Below are 17,342 nucleotides of genomic sequence, written 5' to 3' on the forward strand. Positions count from 1 at the left end.
TATATACACTCACTGGCCACTTTATTAGGTACACCTGTCCAACTGTGTGTTAAGACTTAATTTCTAATCAGCCAATCACATGGCGGCAACTCAGTGCATTTAGGCATGTAGACATGGTCAAGACAATCTCCTGCAGTTCAAACCGAGCATCAGTATGGGGAAGAAAGGTGATTTGAGTGCCTTTGAACGTGGCATGATTGTTGGTGCCAGAAGGGCTGGTCTGAGAATTTCAGAAACTGCTGATCTACTGGGATTTTCACGCACAACCATCTCTAGGGTTTACAGAGAATGGTCCGAAAAAGAAAAAAAATCCAGTGAGCGGCAGTTCTGTGGCCGGAAATGCCATGTTGATGCCAGAGGTCAGAGGAGAATGGGCAGACTGGTTCGAGCTGATAGAAAGGCAACAGTGACTCAAATTGCCACCCGTTACAACCAAGGTAGGCAGAAGAGCATCTCTGAACGCACAGTGCGTCGAACTTTGAGGCAGATGGGCTACAGCAGCAGAAGACCACACTAGGTACCACTCCTCTCAGCTAAGAACAGGAAACTGAGGCTACAATTTGCACAAGCTCATCGAAATTGGACAGTAGAAGATTGGAAAAACGTTGCCTGGTCTGATGAGTCTCGATTTCTGCTGCGACATTCGGATGGTAGGGTCAGAATTTGGCGTAAACAACATGAAAGCATGGATCCATCCTGCCTTGTATCAACGGTTCAGGCTGGTGGTGGTGGTGTCACGGTGTGGGGAATTTTTTCTGGGCACTCTTTGGGCCCCTTGGTACCAATTGAGCATCGTTGCAACGCCACAGCCTACCTGAGTATTGTTGCTGACCATGTCCATCCCTTTATGACCACAATGTACCCAACATCTGATGGCTACTTTCAGCAGGATAATGCGCCATGTCATAAAGCTCGAATCATCTCAGATTGGTTTCTTGAACATGACAATGAGTTTACTGTACTCAAATGGCCTCCTCAGTCACCAGATCTCAATCCAATAGAGCATCTTTGGGATGTGGTGGAACGGGAGATTCGCATCAGGGATGTGCAGCCGACAAATCTGCGCCAACTGTGTGATGCCATCATGTCAATATGGTCCAAAATCTCTGAGGAATGCTTCCAGCACCTTGTTGAATCTCTGCCATGAAGAATTGAGGCAGTTCTGAAGGCAAAAGGGGGTCCAACCCCTTACTAGCATGGTGTACCTAATAAAGTGGCCAGTGAGTGTATATATATATATATACAGGGCAGGCTATTTATATGGATACACCTAAATAAAAAGGGAATGGTTGGTGATTTCAACTTCCTGTTTGTGGCACATTAGTATATGGGAGGGGGGAAACTTTTCAAGATGGGTGGTGACCATGGCGGCCATTTTGAAGTTGGCCATTTTGGATCCCACAGGGGCGCCACACATGCACAACTCCGTTATTGACATGCACAACTCCGGTCTCTTACTCAAACCAGACTAGTGTATGCTACCATCTGTGTGTACAATAGTGCACAGGACACTGGTTATTACAGGATCAGTTTGCTGTCTGCTGAGCACACCGACACTACACTAACCGAAAATATGTCCATTTGAATATACCAGAATACAAACATACTGTGCAATAATCAGTTATATATTCGGTTGCCTTACAGTGGCTTCCGTCACACATTGTAGAAAAAAAAGTAAACTTTTACAGGATCCCGTTGTGTGCACAATGAAGTCTGCTAGACTTTACTATACTTTGTGGTATATGATCAAATACCAGACATAGAGGACATATTTAGGGCTCGTTCTGACTGACATATTTTTGATCAGTTTGGTTTTCATGTGTTCACTGGCTGGTCAGTCCAGACTAAAGCAAATCAGTAACAGGCAGCTTCTACTTCTGGGTGGAAGATTCACTGTGCATTATAATATTTGGATGAGATATTTTCAAAATCTTACCTACATTCTATGGAGAAAATCTGTAGCTGATTTTGACCAATCTTGCGTATTTGTCATCTGCAACATGTCAATTTCTGCTCTGTACTTGCACCAGGGATTTCACTGATTGAGGTACAGCACATAAGAGGTGGATGATTGGATGATTGTGACCCTGAGCGACTGGGAGTAAACGTCATCTCACAATTCTACGACTATAATGAGTCCCGCACTGGAGCTGCAGAGTAGACTGTGTGCACCTCAGGGCTACATGAGCTGATAATTTATTGTTGTATCCTTCTGCTTCTTAAAGGGAATGTTGCAGCACAGAATGGCTGTACAAACCAATCACAGCATCTTGTCAGGGACAAGTGCCTAATATAAAATCATACTTTAAGTGTAAATCTATCGTTGTTTCTGCTACTTATTTTCCTTCTATCTCTGCCCCCTTCCCCATCATCTTTAAAGGGATATTCTCAAGTTTTAAAGTTATTTTTTATACATAAAATAGGGAATACCTTTCAGATCGCTTGGGGTCTTACCACTTTTTTTTGCATATATTTCTGAGTTTGGCTCTAAAAACTGCAGCTGGAACTTCATTGAAAACTGCGTGTGTGTCCATATTTAAGATTTATAAATCAACCCTGAAACTCACTCAAAAGTAGGGTAAAGGAGTCTCCCACTTTCACAAAAGTGGTGCCTAAGTGATTGCATAGTTGTAAAACAATAAATATAGTTAGTACTCCCCCTCTAAAGGTCTATCACTGGTTTTACACCTCTGCTCCGGTCTGTGTTTGGGCTGTAGCGGTGACGTCACATCTACAATGCACATCACCAGAGAAGCTCAGCAGCTCAGTTGATGCAGATGACACAAGCTTCTGAGCTCACTGATTTGCTGCAGCAGTGATGTGTGCTTTAGTTGTGATGTCACCACAGCAGCCAAAAAGACTGGAGCAGCAAAGAGCCAGCGCTGGACACCCGAAGGTGAATACTACTGTATATGTGTTTGCTATTATGCAACTGTGCAATCATTTAGGTACTAGTTTTGTGAAAGTGCAAAACTCCTTTAATATCAATAAGGAACATGAATTTTCACAGAACAACTTTAACATGACTAACCTGAGTAGAAGAATATCCTCCACGGTAGTTTCTTTGTTGGCATAACCACTTCATCACTGCTACTCCCTCAGAAACACGATTTTGTAATACATGAGACAATAGAACGTAGGATGCCACTTCTACATCAACAGAACTTGGTTGCCACCAGCCAGGGGCACTTTGAATGTTAGACTTCCAGAATCTTAAATCTCCTGTAATTAAAAAATATCTATTAAAATAATGGTTTTCACGTTTTTAGAATATATAATATGTAAACAGAATTATGTAAGTGTACAAGGCACTAAGAATGGCTCCACACAGAGACCGATGACCTTCTACCGTACTTAATTATGTGACATTTGTAAAGTCCTTTATTTCCTGAAGCAAAATGTCTTTTTTCACCGGTCACATTTCTACACAATTAGAGATGATTTTGTCGGCCGTAATTCGAATTCAGAAAATCCCGTGGATTTTCCAGGGAAAATCAATTTTTAGTGAAGTTATTCTTTGTTAATTAAATATTCCTTATTATGCTATGGGGTCTCTTCAAACTCAGATCATAATAAACATACTGTTAGGGTTCATGGATTGCACTAAATAAAATAAAACATAAAGTGCAATCGCAACCCGGGGTCCACCGTGCAGAGAAGAACCCTGCTGCTAGTGTGAATAATGATGGAACAAAACTGCGAGTGTCACCTTAAACACACTTTATTAATGCTATATAGTGTGATCAGAACACCGAGTACTAAGCTTAGTTACTTCACTGAGAGGTACTGCACTTAGAGTGCTAAGTGCTAAACTCTGTTCACGTCACAGGGACGTTAGCATGTGGATTAGGCTTGCTCTGCAACTAAACTGTGCTAACCACGCACACAAATGAAGCAGATGCTAAGCCAATAGAAAGAACTCTTACGATGCTAGGTCCAATACCTTGTTGCCTTCAGTGAGAAGTATAGCGTAAGGGTTAAGCTTGATCTGTAACTATACTGTGCTAACCGCACACAAGAACGAAACAGATGCTAAGCAAAATGGCTAGTTACCCCATTCTTGACACTACTGAACTAGAGACTCAGGTGGAGAGCCATGGGTACGAAACTATATAAATATGCAACCTGCCTGCCAACGTGTACAGGTTCAAAGCAAAAGTAGACACACAAATGTATGGACAGAGTGGTAGCGTATCCACCCTCACTCACCAAACATAAATGATACTAGCGCTCCCGCCCCAAACTCTCATGCCCAGTCGGCTGAGACATCACCCGTAGCTGCCACATCACCAGAGTAGCTAACGTCCGACCACCAATGAGAAGACGCCACATCACAGACATGCTCAGTAAGGAGATCTCTGGATTTAGACTACAGAGAGCAAGGCTGCACCTGCATATCACTGCCTCCCATAGACTTGGCTGAAGAACCAGAAGTAACCAAATGCTTACCATGAGCCTGAGGAAGATGCTGGGACCAACATCTGTGCTGAGCAGCAATCGCAGCGGCCGGGCCTGAATGGGAAACCGCAGAACCAAATAAGGCTTGGGATCTATCCCACGCAGTTGGAGAATCCCGACACCTAACACAAACGATGTAAAAAAATATAATACTCATCTGTCCGGTCTGCTGTGACTCTTCTTTTCCCCTTTTCTTTTACCCCATTGGGTAGATTCTCTAAAACATATTCATTACAGGCCATGACATCTGCTATGAGCAGGTGTAAGGTGGCTAGGGTGGTAGTCGGGACAATGAGCTGTAGTGTTTCCACTCCCTGGCGCCCCACAGATGAAATATAATGTCCCTTCTGCTATATGTGCAGCGTGCACAACAGTACATTTACATTTACTACCAGAGTCCCCTCTTCAGCTCCATGGACCTCACAAACATCTCAGGAAACAATGTCCATTGTATACACTGTACTGCAGTTGTACTGAAACCCCTACTGTTAACTAAAGTTAACCTGATAACAGAGTGAAATTTCTTCAGCTTTCCTTGCCTTCCCAGGAACCTCTGTTCCTTCTGGCAATCCATGCCTTGCTTCTGGCAATTCCTGCCTCGTTGGGCAATCTCTGTCCTGTCTTAGCAATCTCTGCTCTTCCCGGACAATCCTTGTCCCATCTCAGCAATCTCTGCTCTTCCCAGACAATCCCTGTCCCGTCCATGCTTTTTAGGCCCACCAACTTCCTACCATTCACCTGGTCCGGCTTCGAATTAAAGGGTAACACGCTCGCAGTCTCAGCTTCACCTAGTCCCTGCTGTAAGCTTCGTATCCTCCTCGGAACGGTCCTGTTTAATCTGGTGACTGCCTGCACGACACTCAGCCTGGGGCCCCTTCTTGCTGAAGCAACTTTATCCCCATGGCTGCCAGACTGTCCCCACTCACTGCTGCATCTGCTTTGCACTGACTTCTAACCAGGAAGTGCCTCCCTATATCTAACTGCTCTATGCTGCACTCATCTGTAACCCCTCCCAACTGGAAAACCCCTAATGCTCACTATACTAGTCTATCTCATTCCCTATCTCTATGATGCCCCCATTATCCCCATTATTCAAATCCCACTATTGTCTTATACTACCTTCTATTCTATCCCTAAGCTTTTAAACAGTACATACACCATACAGCAACATTACAGGAATACATTAGCATTGGTAAACAGCAAGGTACCTGTAACAACCCTGCTGGCATCGCTGCATGGTCTCCCATCCCTCAATCACCAACTTACTCACTGCTCCAGGCCATGCTGTGATTTCTGTCTGCTGCCAGCTCCATGCTCTGTGCTTATTGTCTCCTATCTGCTCTGTGTATGTTTCCTGTCTGTGTGCATAGGGGGGCGGCGCCAGAATGCTCTGGTTCTTATGGAGTCCAGGTGCACCTATTTAATGTGTCCCTGACCATTTACAAAGAGCCCTCTAGTATTTAGGGCAGCTTCACCTTGTGGATCTTGCCTGTGCAATGTGTCAACTCAGTTAGTGTCTTGCTACTGAGCTGCCAGGTCTTGCTCTGTGATCCTCCTTCCCTGAAGTCTTCACTCCTAGCTTTGCTTGGAACTTCTCTGTCTGCCCTCCAGGAGGCAGAATACCCTGGTCTCTGTGTCTTTGTTCTAACCTTGCTTTGTAACTGGGTACACTCTGGTCCCAGTGTCCTTGGTCCTGTACCTTGTCTCGTACTGTTACCCTGTCTGAACTCTGTCCTACCTCTGTCTGTCTGTCTCCTTGTCTTTGGCTTCTTTCCCTGCTGTGTCTTTCCTTGTGTCCTCCCTGTCTGCTTGTGTTGCGCACTCTTGCGGCTCTGTTTGTTCTCCACTCTCTTGCAACTCTGCCTGCTCTGCACTCTTTAGGCTCTGCCTGTGCTCTGTACTCTTGCAGTTCTGCTGCTGCAGAACCTCTCGCTGCTCTACTACTCTTCTCTGCAGTCTTGTGTCTCTGCTCATGCTCCGCTCTCTTGTGACTCTGCCTGCTCTGTACTCTTTAGGCTCTGCTTGTGCTCTGCACTCTTACGGTTCTGCTTGATTCTGGTTCTGCTGCTGCAGAACCTCTTGCTGCTCTACAGCTTTTCTCTACAGCCAGCGGTTCTCCTCCTCTGTGAACAGGTCCAAACATGTTCCGTCATACTCCACTCTTTCCTGTCAGTACCCGTACCTGCTCCTCCGGTGTGAACAGGTCAAAACCTGTTCAGTCATACTCCACTCTTTCCTGTCTGTACCAGTACTAGCACCCGCTGTGTTCCTTCATACACCACACCTGCCTGTCCTGTGTCTCAGACGTACCTGCTTGCCCTGTGTCTCAGAGGTGCCCACCTGCTCTGTGTCTCAGCCGTGCTCACCTGCCCTGTGTCTCAGCCGTGCCCACCAGCCAGTGTCTCAGCCATGCCCGCCTGCCAGTGTCTCATCCGTGCCACCGTCTCCCCAAGTGGTATCAGCAGCCACAGCCAGACACCACCCTGGAGTGGCACCTGGCAGCTGCCTGCCACACAAGCCTGACCTCACCATCAGAGGCTCCAGTGAAAACCAAGGCAGCGGTCCACGTCACGCCCTTTCCAGGGTAGTCTGGATTGTAACACAGTGAGGCCACAACCCCCCGGCTCATGCCCACCAGTCAGGGCATGAGCCTGACAGTACTGCACGTAATCCATGTGAACAGTGTCCGAAGAGGGGAAGGCATATGACATCCTTCATCACCTCCTTACACAGGACTCAGTCGTCACTACGCGCCATGTCATTACTCGGTTGACTCATGTCGTAACCTCATGACATGCCGATAGTGTACAATTATATTGCAGGCAGTATATTCTTTTGTCCCCCCGTTCGAGGTTAACACCATTACTGATTGCCCTACATATGGATGGTAGTGGAGAGCTATATACCCTGATCCTACATATTTTAGGTAACATAAGATTTTGATCAGAATAGGGAACAATATGCTCCCATTGGAACTCAATAATAATTTAGAATACCTGTGTTCATGCTTTATTATTTGTTGTTTTTTTCTTGTGGTTACCAGCAAAATTAATTATTGCTACGTCCATAGTGCCACTGTTTAATCTTAAATATTCTATTATCAAATTATGACGGGACTCAAGCATTACCATATAATACTTATGATTTATTTTGTGTGTTTTCACATATTCTGTTTATATTTTTTTGGTCAGAGGTTAATATATTAGTATATTGAGATGTTTCTTATTATGTAAATACATTTTGTGTTGTATTTTACATTTCTACACAGATGTATGCTTGACAAAGGCTTAAATTAGCCGAAACATTGCAAGTATCTGAATTATCAAGAGTCTTTAAGTTTTTCTAAGAAGGGTTATGTCATTTTATGCCCCATCTTGCTTTATCTTTGTATAAGCCTCTGTATGATGTATTGTGGAAAAATAAAATTATTTTTGAGTGCCGGTTTTTTGATTATTTTGAGCTGATTTTCTTCAGAGCACCAATTTTTCTAGTGATTCCAAGAGTGAGCACTCCTTTATTTTTCTATTTATGCCAACAAAGGCTGTCTGAGGCCTGGTTGCGCCTGGAGCAAAGAGGGCAAAGAGAATCTGTGCTACGGAGGAAGGAGAAAAGAAGAGGAGAAGGCCTGGATATTGAGCTGAGAAAATAGCAGGACTGTTGAGTGGTGAGCTAAGTATTTGCAGTGCACCTCCATGGTTGTCCCATTAGCCTTCGCATCGGGGGGTATTGGTGTTTAACATATGCCTTACTGCATTGTGTTATCAGCAAAACTAATGAGAAAACAAGTTAGATATTGACATGAGCCATTTCCTCAATTGCTATGAAAGTAGCCCCTAAGTAGCCCCTAAGTACTCTATGTTAAAGGGGTTGTCCAGTCCAAATCGATAAGTCTGAAATCGCAATGTGTGAACGGAGCATATGTGTTAAACATACTCCAGTCCAGTTGGCACGGCCTTGCTGCCATACACATGTATGGAGTGAGGCCATGCGCTCCGAATGGCCATGTCACTAGACGGGATGCAGCCTGACTCACTACAAGTGTATGGAGCGAGGCTACAGGCTAGGAGTATATACAACTCATACATATCCTCCGGTCCGGGTTCAGAAAATGGCTAATACCCGCAATGTGTGCTGTTATGATTGAGTCACCGTAGGAGGCAAAAACAGAAATGCTAGCTAAGTCCAGAAAACTAGAATAGTTGGCAGCTATCGGATTGCAGACCCCTGATCCTATCACAACAACTAACAGTAGCCGTGGGGGGTTCCTACGATGCCCTAGACCCCTCGATCACAGCCGGAGAATTAAATAGGCCTACAGAAAGAAAGGGGAAATCTAAACTGCCCCAGAGCAGACCCCAAAGCAATAGGCAGCCCCCAACATATAATGACGGTGAAGCAAGATGAAAACACTAAGGCCTCTTTCACACATCAGGTTTTCGCCGTCAGGCGCGATCCGGCGCTTTTGACAGAAACCGGATCCGGCGAAATGCAATGCCGGATCCGGTTTCCCCCCCATTGACTTGCATTTGCGCCGGATCGCGCCGGATGGCCATGCGTTTCATCCGGTTTTCGCCGGATTCGGCAATGTGTCGCGATCCGGCGTCTGGAAAAAACGTCTACTGTAACGTTTTTTGTCTCCGGCGAAAAAGCCGGACACGCCGGATCCGGCGCGTCCGGCTTTTTCACACAATGAAAGCCTATGAGCGCCGCAATGCGCCGGATCCGGTTTTTTGGTCTGAGCATGCTCAGTAGCTCTGCCCACAGGAGATATATAAAAGCAAGACAATGGGACCCTCAGCCACACCCAACATGCCACCCAAGCCAAGAACCAGGAGCAGGAGAAGGCAGCAGACATCTGCAGCAGCAGCACCATCAGCACCACCCCAAATGGAGCAGCAAATGGAACATGCTGAGGAGGGGAGTCCAGCAGCAGATGAGAGACGGTAATTATCAAATCCCCATTCATCCAAACTAGGGCCATGGAATATCAAGATATTCATTGGCCCTTTGTTTCTCTTTATTCAACAGCCGCCAAAGAGATGCAGCAGCAGCAGCAGCAGCAGCAGAAATGGCATCACTGGCAGCAGCAACAGCAGCAGCAATACCCACAGCCATGGAGTCTGGCCATCAACAGGACAGCACATATTCTTCTGGGAGCCCTCCCTCGCATCGTCAGCGTTTGACGGTAAGTTTTTATTTCCAAAATCCATCATCTCTGTAATATATGTCTATTCATTGACTTTTATTTCAAAACAGGAATCACAAGATGAAGAGGAGCTCCCAGAAGAAGAAGGAAGGGGTGGACAGACACCTGGAGTGGGCTCACAATTGGTAAGTTTTTTGCATCAAACGCAGAAACACAACATCACACTACACACAACACATAGAAAACAATGTTCTGCAGACCACACACAGCAAACAAATGCCTACATCCAAAGACATAACATTTTTTGTTTTCTTCTCTAGTCTTCCCAATCTGGTGCTCGGCCAAGAGGTCCTCGCAGTGCCTCCCAGGGTCGTCGGCGACAGCAACGCGGCGGTCACCAGCGTGTAAGTATAAATATTTTTGCTTTGTTTTTTTGCACTTTTTATTTCATTTCTTTTGTGGAGGCTAATTATTTTATTTTTGTCTTTTTCTTTAACAGCCTTCACAGCGTGCTCCCGACTCTGACGGTGAGGATGGAGGGATTGATGTGGACCGCCTCATCGATCTCGTCAGAGAAAGGGAGCCGCTCTGGAATATGGCTGACCGCCGCCATGCTGACCTGATCGTTACCCGACGACTCTGGGAGGAAATCTGTTCTCTCCTTGTGGGCCGCTGGGAGGACCTCGAAGCTCGGGCCCAGATTAAAGAGCGTAAGTATATACAGTACCGGTTGCTTGATGTAAACCAGTGTTTCCCGAACTCCAGTCCTCGTGGTCCCCACGGATCATGTGTTCAGGATTTCTATTTACTATGGAAATCCTGAAAACATGACCCCTGGGGACCATGAGGACTGGAGTTTGTGAAACACTGATGTTGTATACTAACCACTCCTTTCTCGTTTCAGGGAACAGAATTGTGAATCGGTGGCGGTCTGTGAGGGATCGTTTCAAGAAGGAGTTCAATAAAGAGATGCGGGCCCCGAGTGGATCTGGAGGACGCAGGAGCAAGTACAAGTACGCACAAGCCCTGTCGTTCCTCCGGGAAACAATGCTCACCAGAAGGTAAATATTACACACCACATGTGAAAAAAATGTTAGATGTAACTTTTTTTTTTCAGCCAGGGCCATACCATGTCAGTATTTTAATTGTTTTTTTTTCTCTTTATTACACAGCACGGTGAGCAGCACTCGGGAGCCTGCACGATTGGACCCTTCTGAGGCGATCCCTGAGGAGACCGGCACCGAGGGACACTTCGACCGCCCCGGTACATCTGCACCTTCCCAGCCTTCCCACACATTTGACCCATCTGTCCCATCCACCAGCACAGGAGCATCGTGGCCGCCTACATTACATGAAGCTGCTGGTGAGGAGATCGCTTTCCCTTTACCCCACCCTTCTGCCCCTGCCACCTCTAGTACACCTGCGGGTACTGGGCGGCAGCGGCAGAGGGGTCAGGAAAAGAGTTATGCGCAAGAGTTCTTGCATCTGAATGCATCTTTCCAGAACTGTCTCAAAGTCTTGTCAGAGCAAATCTCCGCAGGCTTTCAGCAGATCAACTCCAGCATTCTGGAGGTGAAGACACTTCTGCACACCATGCATTCAGAAGCAAGATCTTCGCCAAACCACACCTTTTTCAGGTCTGTTGTGGAGCGCATGGCAACACTATCTCCTACCCAGCAGATGCATGTAATGCATTCGTGCCACGGTGCTCTACAGCAGGTTACCTCCCAACCTCCACCTCCCACCACTGTAGTTCCTCCACCTGCACCCCCTCCAGCCACTTTCCATCCTCCCCCTCCTATTACATCTGCACCCCCTCCAGCCACTTTCCATCCTCCCCCTCCTATTACATCTGCACCCCCTCCAGCCACTTTCCATCCTACCCCTCCTATTACATACCAGCAACCTCACCAGTACCAGCAACCTCCCCAGTACCAGACATCTCCCCACTTCCAGCAACCTGCCCCGTACCAAACTCCTTCCCCGTACCAAACTCCTTCCCCATACAACTTTCCATCAACATCATCTGCTCCTACAGTCCCTGCCCAACCCTCCACTCCACCGCCCACCACCTCTTCTGCCTCCCACATGTCCACCCATTCTGTAGCTTTTTCCACACCTTCACCTCTAACTGTTCCTTCCCCACCACGATCCCAGTCCTCTCTCCACACACCCAGTGTCGAAGTGTCCCGCAGCCCCTCCAGCAGTATTTCCATCCCACAGTACACAGATTTGTAATGTGTGTTTTTTGTAATAAAAATGCCCATTGGGTTTAAAACCTTTATTAAAAAAGTTTTTTGCACTTTAAAAACATTTTACAAAAAAAAAAAAATTTAAATAAAAGTTAAATTATCGTTTCACAATGGTTGTCTGTCATTTCTTTCTGCGGCGAACTATGTTTTAAAAAAAGGTTAAATACAGGGTATTTCAAAGGTAAAAAGGTATTCAAAACCAGGTATATAACTGTGGGTAAATTTTAGCTTTTTGCCACAGTTGTGTTCCTGGTTGTGTTTGAAGCAAAGTATTTCACCTAAAAAGTTGTGTTCATTGTTGGTGATTTCCTACCAATGTACACAACTTTTGTTAAAAGGTGAAATACTTTGCATAAAACACAACCAGGTACACACCTGTGGCCTAAAGGTAAAAATAGTAAGACCATGACAAGATAGCCAACTTTGGTTGGCAAAGGTATATACTGTTGGTCCAGAAGGTACACAAGTTTAGGGCACAAATCTTTCACACTCTGTCATCCCAGTGTACTCTGCCTTGAGGTGACATAAAGTATAGTGGAAAATTGTCCCTGAAACCGTCACAGAACTTCTAGTGGTAATATTTCCAATGACAACATCCATCTTCGCCAGTAACTTGCTCTTCTCTGCAACCTGCACTTTCTTCTCTACAACCTGTCAAAGAAGGGCTGTAGGAACATGCTATATCTAGTTTTCCAGTAGCCAATCCCGTTCGGAAGGCCACAAGGGTCAATTTAAAAAACCGGATCCGGCGTAATCCGTCGAAAAACGGATAGAAAAACGGATAGAAAAACGGATGAACCGGATGAGACGGATCCGGTTTTGTCTGTCAAGAACAAGACGGATGGGCAGAAAAACGGATCCGGCACTTCAGGTTTTACAAAACATTTGCCGGATCCGGCATTCCGGCACGATGCCGGATCGCGCCTGACGCCGAAAACCTGATGTGTGAAAGTAGCCTAACACAGACAGAAAGATAGACTGAGCAAAGACGGGGCCCAAACTACCTAGATAGGAAAGGACAGGAAGGCTGCTGTCTGCAATCCGTGAAAAACCCTATGAAAATAAGAGCCAACAGACTGACAGTGAAAAAGGCCCTGAAGACGCTAGGCTTCAAAAAAGCTATGTCAGTACTCAGGAATATTCTGAAGACAGAGCTACAAGCAAAAGGAGATTCAGCTCACCCCAGCAGGGAATGGCAGAATCCAGAAAAGCAAGGAAAACAAAAACAAAACATAAATGCAAACAGGCAAAGCAGAAAACTTAGCTTTAGGGAAGCAGGAATCAGACTGGTGTCCTAGAAGTCCACAGAGAAATCACCCACAGGGCAGAAGGGCGTCGGCAGCCTTATATCCAGTCAGTGACTCCACTCAGCCAGTCATCCTCATTAGTCTCAGGTGCCTGATAATCAGGCTCATTACCTTCCTTTACCAGAATAGGGAGTTCACCAGACCTCAGTGACGAAGGGGAAAATGAACTCACAACAGTACCTCCCCCTTGAGGAGGGGTCACCGAACCCTCAACTACACCACCAGGGCGATCAGGGTGAGCCCGATGAAAGGCACGCACCAATCTTTTGGCATGAATATCAGAGGCAGAGACCCAGGAATTATCCTCCTGACCATAACCCTTCCACTTAACCAAATACTGGAGTCTCCGTCTAGCCAGACGGGAATCCAGTATTTTCTCTACCTCATATTCCATGTTACCTTCAACCAATACAGGGTCTGGAGGTGCCACCCCAGGAACAACTGGTTCAACAAACCTCTTCAACAAGGACTTATGGAACACATTATGGATTTTAAATGTGACAGGAAGAGCCAAACGAAAAGTGACCGGATTAATAATCTCCACAATCTTGTAAGGTCCAATAAATCTAGGCTTAAACTTAGGAGAAGCCACCTTCATAGCAATATTTTTTGATGATAACCACACCATATCACCAACCTTAAACTGGGGACCAATGGTCCTATGTCGATTGGAAAACCGCTGGGCCTTTTCCTGGGAGAGAGATAACTTATCCACCACTTGGTCCCAGATCTGGTGCATTCTCTCCACCACAGTGTCAACACCTGGGCAGGCAGAAGGCTCCACCTGCCCTGAAGAAAATCGAGGATGAAACCCAAAGTTCAAAAAAAAAGGTGACATCAAAGTGGCAGAACTAGCTCTATTATTTAAAGCAAATTCGGCCAAGGGCAAAAATGAAACCCAATCATCCTGACCAGCGGAAATAAAACATCTCAAATACGACTCCAAGGTCTGGTTTGTTCTCTCTGTCTGCCCATTGGTCTGAGGGTGAAAAGCAGAGAAGGACAACTGAATTCCCAGCTTGGAACAGAAAGTCCTCCAAAATCTAGACACAAACTGAACTCCTCTGTCAGATACAAAGTTCTCAGGAATCCCGTGCAAGCGAACCACCTGTTGCAAAAACAGGGGCACCAACTCAGAGGAAGATGGCAACTTAGGGAGTGGTACAAGATGAACCATCTTAGAGAACCTATCACAAATCACCCAAATAACAGTCATTCTTTGAGAGACCGGCATATCAGAGATGAAATCCATTGAAATATGGGTCCATGGCCTCCTGGGGACCGGCAAAGGCATCAACAACCCACTAAAGCGAGAACAAGATTTAGACCGGGAGCACGTCCCACAGGACTGCGCAAAATTCCTGACATCATGAGACAAGGTGGGCCACCAAAAAGAGCGACTCACCAGATCTCTAGTACCAAAAATACCTGGATGACCAGCCAATGCAGAGCAATGAACTTCAGACATCACTCTCTTCCTCCACTGGTCAGGAACATACAACTTTCCACTGGGACAACGCTCAGGTTTGTCCTCCTGGAACTCTTGCAGAGCAAGTCTCAAATCGGGCGAGATGGCAGAAAGAACTACCCCTTCGCCTAAGATGGTAGCAGGCTTGGTCACCACAGGAGAATCAGCAAAGAAACCCCTAGAGAGGGCGTCTGCCTTGACATTCTTAGTTCCAGGAAGAAAAGAGACCACAAAATCAAAACGTGTAAAAAACAAGGCCCACCTAGCCTGTCTAAGGTTCAAGCGTTTAGCCGACTCTAGGTAAATCAAATTCTTGTGGTCAGTGAGGACCACAACTTGATGTTTAGCTCCCTCCAACCAATGTCTCCACTCCTCAAATGCCCATTTCATGGCCAACAGTTCCCGATTCCCCACATCATAGTTACGTTCAGATGGAGAGAACTTTCAGGAAAAGAAAGCACAGGGATTCATTTCAGATGTTACAGGATCCTTTTGGGACAAAACAGCTCCTGCACCAATCTCAGAAGCATCCACCTCTACCTGGAACGGGAGTGAGACATCAGGTTGCCGCAAAACCGGGGCGGAGGTAATCTTCGCTTCAGCTCCTGAAAGGAAGCAACAGCCTCCGGAGACCAATTCAACACATCAGCACCCTTCTTAGTCAGATCAGTCAATGGCTTGTCAATACTAGAAAATTTTGCTATAAATTTCCGATAAAAATTAGCAAAACCCAAAAACTTCTGGAGGGCCTTCAAAGAAGTGGGCTGAACCCAATCATAAATGGCCTGTACCTTGGCCGGGTCCATTTCAATAGTTGACGGAGACAAAATAAATCCCAAAAATGAAATCCTCTGTACTCCAAAAAGGCATTTCGATCCTTTGACATACAGGGAATTCTCCCTCAAGATCCGGAACACAGTCTGAATATGTTCCACATGAGAATCCCAATCCTTGGAGAAGATCAAAATATCATCCAGATAGATAATCAAAAATTTATCGACAAAGTCTCGGAAAATATCATTCATGAAGCACTGGAAGACAGAAGGGGCATTAGTGAGCCCAAAAGGCATCACCAGGTACTCAAAATGTCCCTCCGGAGTATTAAATGCCGTCTTCCATTCATCCCCCTGCTTAATGCGGATAAGATTATACGCCCCCCTGAGGTCAAGCTTGGTAAACCAGCAAGCACCTCTAACTCTAGAGAATAGATCCGAAATCAGGGGTAACGGATACTGATATTTAATAGTAATTTTATTGAGGGCACAATAATCAATACAAGGCCTTAAAGAACCATCCTTTTTGGCCACAAAAAAAAAACCGGCATCTAAGCGTGAAGAGGATGGTCTAATATGACCCTTCTCCAACGCCTCCTTAATAAAGGACCGCATGGCCTCGTGCTCGGGTACAGATAAATTGAAGAGCCGACCCTTGGGAAATTTACACCCCAGGCTTAGTTCAATTGCACAGTCATAACTCCTATGAGGAGGCAAGGACGCAGACTCATTCTCACTAAATACATCATAAAAGTCCGCCAAATAGTCAGGAACATCATGCGACTGAGGAGAGGTGGAAACAAACGGAGCTTCACTAAAGGCACACCGACAACCCCAACTCACCACAGACACAGACTTCCAATCCAAAACTGGATTATGAATTTGCAACCAGGGAAACCCCAGAACAACGGCATCATGCAGACCATGCAACACCAAAAATCTGCAATTTTCTTGGTGGTCTGGGGTGACCCGCATGACCACCTGGGTCCAAAACTGAGGTTTATTTTTAGCCAAAGGAGTAGCATCAATCCCCCTCAAAGGGATAGGCGTCTGCAGAGGTGTCATCGGAAATCCACAACGTTTAGCAAAATCCAAGTCCATTAGGTTTAGCGCTGCTCCCGAATCCACAAAAGCCTTGGCGGAAAATGTGGACAGGGAGTAGATCAGAGTAATTGCCAGAAGAAACTTAGGTTGAACACCATCAACAGAAAACGTGTGTGCAAAGCGTTTCTCTCGTTTAGGACAAACAGAAATAATATGCGAGGCATCTCCACAGAAAAAACACAGCTTATTACGCCTTCTGAACTCCTGACGTTGCGCCTTAGACAAAACTCTATCACATTGCATAGGTTCAGACGTCTGTTCAACCGGTGGCAACACCTCTCGTGCAATCCTGCGTTCACGTAAACGCCGATCAACCTGAATGGCTAATGACATAGAATCGTCCAGACCAGAGGGAACAGGAAATCCCACCATAGTATCTTTTACGGCTTCTGACAAACCCTTCCGAAAGAGAGCAGCCAAGGCATTATCATTCCAGGTAGTAAGGACCGCCCACTTTCGGAACTTTTGACAGTACAACTCTGCAGAATCTCGACCCTGGTTTTATGCCAACAGGGTCTTTTCAGCCTGATCAATAGCATTAGGCTCGTCATACAACAACCCCAAAGCTTGAAAGAATGCGTTCACATTAGTCAGAATTGGATCATCTGGTTTCAAAGAAAACGCCCAATCCTGGGGATCGCCATGCAGCAAAGAGATGACAATTTTAACCTGCTGTGCAGAGCTCCCTGACGAGTTAGGCTTCAAGGCAAAAAACAATTTACAATTATTTTTGAAACTCAAAAATTTAGATCGATCCCCAAAAAATACATCAGGTGTAGGGATCTTTGGTTCAACAGCATGCGAAGAAGCAAGGTAGGCAGAAATTCCCCGCAC

At 45.8% G+C, this 17,342-nt stretch overlaps 1 protein-coding gene across 1 annotated transcript in view; it reads right to left on the reverse strand.

Annotated features, from left to right (window-relative positions):
* Nucleotides 1-17,342, reverse strand: part of CD109 (CD109 molecule) — a 465,421-nt gene that overhangs the window by 53,693 nt on the left and 394,386 nt on the right. Inside the window, exon 27 of the mRNA XM_073569324.1 lies at nt 3,032-3,222. Coding sequence (XP_073425425.1) covers nt 3,032-3,222 — 191 coding nt within the window. The remainder of the gene's footprint in view (nt 1-3,031; nt 3,223-17,342) is intronic.

This window comes from Dendrobates tinctorius, unplaced genomic scaffold (genome assembly GCF_039654945.1).
Source record: "Dendrobates tinctorius isolate UK_male_01 unplaced genomic scaffold, ASM3965494v1 ptg000024l, whole genome shotgun sequence".
Lineage (NCBI taxonomy): Eukaryota > Metazoa > Chordata > Amphibia > Anura > Dendrobatidae > Dendrobates > Dendrobates tinctorius.